The sequence below is a fragment of the Oncorhynchus clarkii genome, unplaced genomic scaffold (genome assembly GCF_045791955.1).
Source record: "Oncorhynchus clarkii lewisi isolate Uvic-CL-2024 unplaced genomic scaffold, UVic_Ocla_1.0 unplaced_contig_3130_pilon_pilon, whole genome shotgun sequence".
Taxonomy (NCBI): domain Eukaryota; kingdom Metazoa; phylum Chordata; class Actinopteri; order Salmoniformes; family Salmonidae; genus Oncorhynchus; species Oncorhynchus clarkii.
Window position 1 is genome coordinate 271375 of NW_027261144.1, and position 10168 is coordinate 281542.

General features: G+C 41.1%; 1 protein-coding gene across 1 annotated transcript in view; it reads right to left on the reverse strand.

Annotated features, from left to right (window-relative positions):
- Positions 1 to 9927, reverse strand: part of LOC139405228 (intraflagellar transport protein 70A-like) — a 38882-nt gene extending 28955 nt beyond the window's left edge. Inside the window, exons 1-5 of the mRNA XM_071147664.1 lie at positions 9748 to 9927; positions 9378 to 9443; positions 8302 to 8511; positions 3867 to 3923; positions 1274 to 1409 (exon numbers count right to left, since the gene is read on the reverse strand). Of these exons, the coding sequence (XP_071003765.1) occupies positions 1274 to 1409; positions 3867 to 3923; positions 8302 to 8511; positions 9378 to 9443; positions 9748 to 9801 (523 nt within the window). The 5' untranslated portion in view covers positions 9802 to 9927. The remainder of the gene's footprint in view (positions 1 to 1273; positions 1410 to 3866; positions 3924 to 8301; positions 8512 to 9377; positions 9444 to 9747) is intronic.
- Positions 9928 to 10168: the final 241 nt, after the last annotated feature.

Sequence of the window (10168 nt, forward strand, 5' to 3'; positions counted from 1 at the left end):
GAGGGAGAGGAGAGAGAGGGAGGGAGAGGAGGAGAGAATTAGGGGGAGGAAGAGAGAGAGGGAGGGAGAGGAGAGAGAGGGAGGGAGAGGAGGAGAGAATTAGGGGGAGGAAGAGAGAGAGGGAGGGAGAGGAGGAGAGAATTAGAGGGGAGAGGAGAGAGAGGGAGGGAGAGGAGGAGAGAATTAGGGGGGAGAGGAGAGAGAGGGATGGAGAAGAGGAGAGAATTAGGGGGAGGAAGAGAGAGGGAGGGAGAGGAGGAGAGAATTAGGGGGAGGAAGAGAGAGAGGGAGGGAGAGGAGGAGAGAATTAGAGGGGAGAGGAGAGAGAGGGAGGGAGAGGAGGAGAGAATTAGGGGGAGGAAGAGAGAGGGAGGGAGAGGAGGAGAGAATTAGGGGGAGAGGAGAGAGAGGGAGGGAGAGGAGGAGAGAATTAGGGGGAGGAAGAGAGAGGGAGGGAGAGGAGGAGAGAATTAGGGGGAGGAAGAGAGAGGGAGGGAGAGAAGGAGAGAATTAGGGGGAGGAAGAGAGAGAGGGAGGGAGAGGAGGAGAGAATTAGAGGGGAGAGGAGAGAGAGGGAGGGAGAGGAGGAGAGAATTAGGGGGAGGAAGAGAGAGAGGGAGGGAGAGGAGAGAGAGGGAGGGAGAGGAGGAGAGAATTAGGGGGAGGAAGAGAGAGAGGGAGGGAGAGGAGAGAGAGGGAGGGAGAGGAGGAGAGAATTAGGGGGAGGAAGAGAGAGAGGGAGGGAGAGGAGAGAGAGGGAGGGAGAGGAGGAGAGAATTAGGGGGAGGAAGAGAGAGAGGGAGGGAGAGGAGAGAGAGGGAGGGAGAGGAGGAGAGAATTAGGGGGAGGAAGAGAGAGAGGGAGGGAGAGGAGAGAGAGGGAGGGAGAGGAGAGAGAGGGAGGGAGAGGAGGAGAGAATTAGGGGGAGGAAGAGAGAGAGGGAGGGAGAGGAGGAGAGAATTAGAGGGGAGAGGAGAGAGAGGGATGGAGAGGAGGAGAGAATTAGGGGGGAGAGGAGAGAGAGGGATGGAGAGGAGGAGAGAATTAGAGGGGAGAGGAGAGGGAGGGAGGGAGAGGAGGAGAGAATTAGGGGGGAGAGGAGAGAGAGGGATGGAGAGGAGGAGAGAATTAGAGGGGAGAGGAGAGGGAGGGAGGGAGAGGAGGAGAGAATTAGGGGGAGGAAGAGAGAGATTCAGCAAATGCAAGAGACTTGTAGGACAGGCAAAAGGTTAAAGACGTTTTCCTCTGTGTGTGTGTGAGCGCGTGCAGTTACCTGGTTGGTAGCCCAGCACCTGCATGGCAGACATGAACTTCTTGCAAGCCTCCTCGTACTCCCCCTCCTTGTAGAGTAGACAGCCCATGTCCACGTCATAGTCTGGGTCGTCCTGGGGAAGCTGCTCTACCAGTGTCTGACAGGGAGAGGGTTCATAAAGGCCTTATAAGAGGTCATAAAGGGTTATAGGGAGTCATAAGGGCGTATTTGTTGAGAAAATGTGTTATAAGGGGTCTCAAGGGTTTCTAAATGGATCAAAAACACTAACTAAGCAGTTATAAGAGGTTATATTAAGTTATCCTGACCTCATGACATACCGTAACTACTTAAGTTCTCCTGACCTCATGACATACAGTAACTACCAGGTTATATTAAGTTCTCCTGACCTCATGACATACAGTCACTACTTAGGTTCTCCTGACCTCATGACATACAGTAACTACTTAAGTTCTCCTGACCTCATGACATACAGTAACTACCAGGTTATATTAAGTTATCCTGACCTCATGACATACAGTAACTACCAGGTTATATTAGGTTCTCCTGACCTCATGACATACAGTAACTACCAGGTTATATTAAGTTATCCTGACCTCATGACATACAGTAACTACCAGGTTATATTAGGTTCTCCTGACCTCATGACATACAGTAACTACCAGGTTATATTAAGTTCTCCTGACCTCATGACATACAGTAACTACCAGGTTATATTAGGTTCTCCTGACCTCATGACATACAGTAACTACCAGGTTATATTAGGTTATCCTGACCTCATGACATACAGTAACTACCAGGTTATATTAGGTTCTCCTGACCTCATGACATACAGTAACTACCAGGTTATATTAAGTTCTCCTGACCTCATGACATACAGTAACTACCAGGTTATATTAGGTTCTCCTGACCTCATGACATACAGTAACTACCAGGTTATATTAGGTTCTCCTGACCTCATGACATACAGTAACTACCAGGTTATATTAGGTTCTCCTGACCTCATGACATACAGTAACTACCAGGTTATATTAAGTTCTCCTGACCTCATGACATGCAGTAACTACCAGGTTATATTAAGTTCTCCTGACCTCATGACATACAGTAACTACCAGGTTATATTAAGTTCTCCTGACCTCATGACATACAGTAACTACCAGGTTATATTAAGTTCTCCTGACCTCATGACATACCGTAACTACCAGGTTATATTAAGTTCTCCTGACCTCATGACATACCGTAACTACCAGGTTATATTAGGTTCTCCTGACCTCATGACATACAGTAACTACCAGGTTATATTAAGTTCTCCTGACCTCATGACATACCGTAACTACCAGGTTATATTAGGTTCTCCTGACCTCATGCAGTAACTACCAGGTTATATTAGGTTCTCCTGACCTCATGACATACAGTAACTACCAGGTTATATTAGGTTCTCCTGACCTCATGACATACCGTAACTACCAGGTTATATTAAGTTCTCCTGACCTCATGACATACAGTAACTACCAGGTTATATTAGGATCTCCTGACCTCATGACATACAGTAACTACCAGGTACATGTTTCTGGTCTTTAGTTCTGGTTCTAGTTATGGGTCTAGTTCTGGTTAAGTTCTGGTTCTAGTTCCAGTTCTGGTTTAGTTCTGTTCTAGTTCTGGTTAAGGTATGGTTCTAGTTCTGGGTCTAGTTCTGGTTAAGTTCTGTTCTATTTCTGGTTAAGTTATGGTTCTAGTTCTGGGTCTAGTTGCGGTTCTGGTTTAGTTATGTTCTAGTTCTGGTTAAGTTCTGGTTCTAGTTCTGGTTTAGTTCTGTTCTAGTTTTGGTTCTAGTTATGGTTTAGTTCTGGTTCTAGTTCTGGTTCTGTTTTAATGATGGTGCTAGTTATGGCATGAGTCATAATTCTATTGATGTTCTAGTCATGGTTCTAGTTCTGGTTCTAGTCATGGTTCTAGTTCAGGTTCTAGTCATGGTTCTAGTGCTGGTTCTAGTGCTGGTTCTAGTCATGATTCTAGTCATGGTTCTAGTTCAGGTTCTAATCATGGCTCTAGTCATAGGTCTAGTTCAGGCTGTAGTTGTGGTTCTAGTCATGGTTCTATTGATGTTCTAGTCATGGTTCTAGTTCTAGTTCAGGTTCAAGTCATGGTTCCAATCATGGTTATAGTTCTGGTTCTAGTCATGGTTTAATTGATGTTCTAGTCATGGTTCTAGTTCTGGTTCAGGTTCTAGTCATGGTTCTAGTTCTGGTTCTAGTTCAGGTTCTAGTCATGGTTCTAGTCATGGCTCTAGTCATAGGTCTAGTTCAGGCTCTAGTCATTGTTCTAGTCATGGTTCTATTGATGTTCTAGTCATGGTTCTAGTCATGGTTCTAGTTCTAGTTCAGGTTCAAGTCATGGTTCCAATCATGGTTATAGTTCTGGTTCTAGTCATGGTTTAATTGATGTTCTAGTCATGGTTCTAGTTCTGGTTCAGGTTCTAGTCATGGTTCTAGTTCTGGTTCTAGTTCAGGTTCTAGTCATGGTTCTAGTACTGGTGCTAATTATGGTTCTAGTTCTGGCCAAGTCCAGTATATGTCCAATACTAGTCTCTACTAACCTTCGCTCCAGAGTACTCCTCTTCTCCATATTTGATGGATGCCTGCAGTTTGATCATCTGTGGGAGAGATGGACAGAACATGGGTCAGAAGAGACAAAATAACGAAGAGAATATGGTTGAAGAACAGAATTATATCTCAGTGTGGTAAGATAACTCTACCTGGTAGTAAACATTATAACTCTACCTGGTAGTAAACATTATAACTCTACCTGGTAGTAAACATTATAACTCTACCTGGTAGTAAACATTATAACTCTACCTGGTAGTAAACATTATAACTCTACCTGGTAGTAAACATTATAACTCTACCTGGTAGTAAAACATTATAACTCTACCTGGTAGTAAACATTATGACTCTACCTGGTAGTAAACATTATAACTCTACCTGGTAGTAAACATTATAACTCTACCTGGTGGGGCTGGTAGTAAACATTATAACTCTACCTGGTAGTAAACATTAAAACTCTACCTGGTAGTAAACATTATAACTCTACCTGGTAGTAAACATTATAACTCTACCTGGTAGTAAACAGTATGACTCTACCTGGTAGTAAACATTATGACTCTACCTGGTAGTAAACATTATGACTCTACCTGGTAGTAAACATTATAACTCTACCTGGTAGTAAACATTACGACTCTACCTGGTAGTAAACATTATAACTCTACCTGGTAGTAAACATTATGACTCTACCTGGTAGTAAACATTCTAACTCTACCTGGTAGTAAACATTCTAACTCTACCTGGCAGTAAACATTATGACTCTACCTGGTAGTAAACATTATAACTCTACCTGGTGGGTCTGGTAGTAAACATTATAACTCTACCTGGTAGTAAACATTATAACTCTACCTGGTAGTAAACATTATAACTATACCTGGTAGTAAACATTATAACTCTACCTGGTGGGTCTGGTAGTAAACATTATAACTCTACCTGGTAGTAAACATTATAACTCTACCTGGTAGTAAACATTATAACTCTGCCTGGTGGGGCTGGTAGTAAACATTATAACTATACCTGGTAGTAAACATTATAACTCTACCTGGTAGTAAACATTACAACTCTACCTGGTAGTAAACATTATAACTCTACCTGGTAGTAAACATTATAACTCTACCTGGTAGTAAATATTATAACTCTACCTGGTAGTAAACATTATAACTCTACCTGGTAGTAAACATTATGACTCTACCTGGTAGGTCTGGTAGTAAACATTATAACTCTACCTGGTAGTAAACATTATAACTCTACCTGGTAGTAAACATTCTAAATCTACCTGGTAGTAAACATTATAACTCTACCTGGTAGTAAACATTATAACTCTACCTGGTAGTAAACATTATAACTCTACCTGGTAGTAAACATTATAACTCTACCTGGTAGTAAACATTATGACTCTACCTGGTGGGTCTGGTAGTAAACATTATAACTCTACCTGGTAGTAAACATTATAACTCTACCTGGTAGTAAACATTATAACTCTGCCTGGTAAACTCTACCTGGTAGTAAACATTATAACTCTACCTGGTAGTAAACATTATAACTCTACCTGGTAGTAAACATTATAACTCTACCTGGTGGGGCTGGTAGTAAACATTATAACTCTACCTGGTAGTAAACATTATAACTCTGCCTGGTAGTAAAGATTATGACTCTACCTGGTAGTAAACATTATAACTCTACCTGGTAGTAAACATTATATCTCTACCTGGTAGTAAACATTACAACTCTACCTGGTAGTAAACATTATAACTCTACCTGGTAGTAAACATTATAACTCTACCTGGTAGTAAACATTATAACTATACCTGGTAGTAAACATTATAACTCTACCTGGTGGGTCTGGTAGTAAACATTATAACTCTACCTGGTAGTAAACATTATAACTCTACCTGGTAGTAAACATTATAACTATACCTGGTAGTAAACATTATAACTCTACCTGGTAGTAAACATTATAACTCTGCCTGGTGGGGCTGGTAGTAAACATTATAACTATACCTGGTAGTAAACATTATAACTCTACCTGGTAGTAAACATTACAACTCTACCTGGTAGTAAACATTATAACTCTACCTGGTAGTAAACATTATAACTCTACCTGGTAGTAAATATTATAACTCTACCTGGTAGTAAACATTATAACTCTACCTGGTAGTAAACATTATGACTCTACCTGGTAGGTCTGGTAGTAAACATTATAACTCTACCTGGTAGTAAACATTATAACTCTACCTGGTAGTAAACATTCTAAATCTACCTGGTAGTAAACATTATAACTCTACCTGGTAGTAAACATTATAACTCTACCTGGTAGTAAACATTATAACTATACCTGGTAGTAAACATTATAACTCTACCTGGTAGTAAACATTATGACTCTACCTGGTGGGTCTGGTAGTAAACATTATAACTCTACCTGGTAGTAAACATTATAACTCTACCTGGTAGTAAACATTATAACTCTGCCTGGTAAACTCTACCTGGTAGTAAACATTATAACTCTACCTGGTAGTAAACATTATAACTCTACCTGGTAGTAAACATTATAACTCTACCTGGTGGGGCTGGTAGTAAACATTATAACTCTACCTGGTAGTAAACATTATAACTCTGCCTGGTAGTAAAGATTATGACTCTACCTGGTAGTAAACATTATAACTCTACCTGGTAGTAAACATTATATATCTCTACCTGGTAGTAAACATTACAACTCTACCTGGTAGTAAACATTATAACTCTACCTGGTAGTAAACATTATAACTCTACCTGGTAGTAAACATTATAACTATACCTGGTAGTAAACATTATAACTCTACCTGGTGGGTCTGGTAGTAAACATTATAACTCTACCTGGTAGTAAACATTATAACTCTACCTGGTAGTAAACATTATAACTATACCTGGTAGTAAACATTATAACTCTACCTGGTAGTAAACATTATAACTCTGCCTGGTGGGGCTGGTAGTAAACATTATAACTATACCTGGTAGTAAACATTATAACTCTACCTGGTAGTAAACATTACAACTCTACCTGGTAGTAAACATTATAACTCTACCTGGTAGTAAACATTATAACTCTACCTGGTAGTAAATATTATAACTCTACCTGGTAGTAAACATTATAACTCTACCTGGTAGTAAACATTATGACTCTACCTGGTAGGTCTGGTAGTAAACATTATAACTCTACCTGGTAGTAAACATTATAACTCTACCTGGTAGTAAACATTCTAAATCTACCTGGTAGTAAACATTATAACTCTACCTGGTAGTAAACATTATAACTCTACCTGGTAGTAAACATTATAACTCTACCTGGTAGTAAACATTATAACTCTACCTGGTAGTAAACATTATGACTCTACCTGGTGGGTCTGGTAGTAAACATTATAACTCTACCTGGTAGTAAACATTATAACTCTACCTGGCAGTAAACATTATAACTCTACCTGGTAGTAAACATTATAACTCTGCCTGGTAAACTCTACCTGGTAGTAAACATTATAACTCTACCTGGTAGTAAACATTATAACTCTACCTGGTAGTAAACATTATAACTCTACCTGGAAGTAAACATTATAACTCTACCTGGTAGTAAACATTACAACTCTACCTGGTAGTAAACATTATAACTCTACCTGGTAGTAAACATTATAACTCTACCTGGTGGGGCTGGTAGTAAACATTATAACTCTACCTGGTAGTAAACATTATAACTCTGCCTGGTAGTAAAGATTATGACTCTACCTGGTAGTAAACATTATAACTCTACCTGGTAGTAAACATTATATCTCTACCTGGTAGTAAACATTACAACTCTACCTGGTAGTAAACATTATAACTCTACCTGGTAGTAAACATTATAACTCTACCTGGTGGGGCTGGTAGTAAACATTATAACTCTACCTGGTAGTAAACATTATAACTCTACCTGGTAGTAAACATTATAACTCTACCTGGTAGTAAACATTATAACTCTACCTGGTAGTAAACATTATAACTCTGTCTGGTAGTAAACTTTCTAACTCTACCTGGTAGTAAACTTTATAACTCTACCTGGTAGTAAACATTATAACTCTACCTGGTAGTAAACATTATAACTCTACCTGGTGGGGCTGGTAGTAAACATTATAACTCTACCTGGTAGTAAACATTATAACTCTACCTGGTAGTAAACATTATAACTCTACCTGGTAGTAAACATTATAACTCTACCTGGTAGTAAAACATTATAACTCTACCTGGTAGTAAACATTATAACTCTACCTGGTGGGGCAGGAGAGGTTCCGGATCCTGGTAAATAGGTTCCAGAACAAAACAGTCCAAAACTGAGAGGTTCTGTGTCCTGTTGTGGCAGGATCCGGCTCAAATGAAGCACTGATTCTACCTCAACCTTGGTATTATAACTTCATGTCGGAAGTGTACCTTGGTGTGGCTGGTAGGGTTGTCCAATAGAAAGGTAGCCTTCATGGCCTCGGGGTAGGCACAGGCCCCGTACAGAGACTGGGCGTAATACAGCTTGTACTCCTCCACCTCGGGGTGTAGCTGAGTCAGCTGCTCATAGCACTCTGCTGCGTTGGTGAAGTCCTGCATGTGGTAGTAGCAGTAGCCTAGCAGAGACAGGGCTGCCCGTGACTGGGAGGAGGAGGAGAAGGTAGAGGAAGAGGAGAATAAGAAGATTACGGGCTCCATTCAATCCATATCGCCCAAGTTCAGCATTATATGGTGATTGACATTTAAAGGTAATGTTCCCGCATTCCATGAGACTGCAGTCACGGTAAACGCTGCATATATTGGCTAAAGGTAATCGAAAATGACCTTTCAATTTTCAAGAACGCTATAGCGATGAACTTTGCCAATACGGATTGAATCGAGCCCTAGATGTATTGTCCAATGAAATAGTCTGAGGGACAGTCTGTTTGTGCTATCATGACAAGTCACTCATTAGCAAGCTAAACATTGGCTTGCCGGTGACAGCAATGGAGTTGGCAATAGCACAAACTGATCTGGGAGCAGGCTATAGAAGGAGACAACAGATCTGGGACCAGGCTATAGAAGGAGACGACAGACCTGGGACCAGGCTATAGAAGGAGACAACAGATCTGGGACCAGGCTATAGAAGGAGACAACAGATCTGGGACCAGGCTATAGAAGGAGGCATCAGATCTGGGACCAGGCTATAGAAGGAGACATCAGATCTGGGACCAGGCTATAGAAGGAGACAACAGATCTGGGACCAGGCTATAGAAGGAGACGACAGATCTGGGACCAGGCTATAGAAGGGGACGACAGATCTGGGACCAGGCTATCGAATGAGAAAACAGATCTGGGACCAGGCTATAGAAGGAGACAACAGACCTGGGACCAGGCTATAGAAGGAGACAACAGACCTGTGACCAGGCTATAGAAGGAGACAACAGATCTGGGACCAGGCTATAGAAGGAGACAACAGATCTGGGAGCACACACACACACAGACAGACACACACACTCACTCACTACCTTCATCTGTTTCTGCAGTTCATTGATGAGGATGTGGATAGCCTCTCCATACCGCCCATCTTTGATCTATAGGAGAACAGAGTTAGCAGCTAGTTATAAAATAATACATGAGCTATCTAGCTAGCTATGTTGTCACACTCAGTTCGTTAGCTAGCGTTAGGCTATAGCCTGAGCCTTGAAATTGAAGGGTCTGTCAGGCTAGCTTAATCAAAGTTAGCTAGCTTGCTATAGCCCCAATTTGTGAAATTGACAATTTGATAAAATACCACAAGTTAAAATAACCAGTTTCATTATCAGCTAGCTAGCTATCATGGCTAGCGTTAGTATCCATGGTATGTAACGTTAGCTATGCAAGCGACCAACTTCTCACCATTTTGTAGACGGTGGCGGTGTATTCGCCGTCTTTAATCGTTGTCAGTGTCATGATTTTGCCGCTAAATCTACAGTTCTCAAAGGTAAGACTATTTTCACGCGAAAAATGATTGCCGATTCACCAATAATCCCAATTAGTGCACCATGTTTAGGCGTTATTTACTTTTCTACACATTCAACGCACAGGAAGTGTTACTTAGCAACCGTACAGGTAACGGAAACGTTGAATAACTTTAAAACAACCAATGAGGAGCGTCTGTTGTGAGGCATTACCATAGAGATTGACAGAGACCTTTAGTGGCCAAAAGGCTGTTTTAGTATAGGCAGCACCATTGAAGGCTTCCACCATTCTTCTGTCATTTTAAAGTAGTCAACTGGGTGGGGATTCCTCTGGGTTGTAGCACAGACTATCCATTATA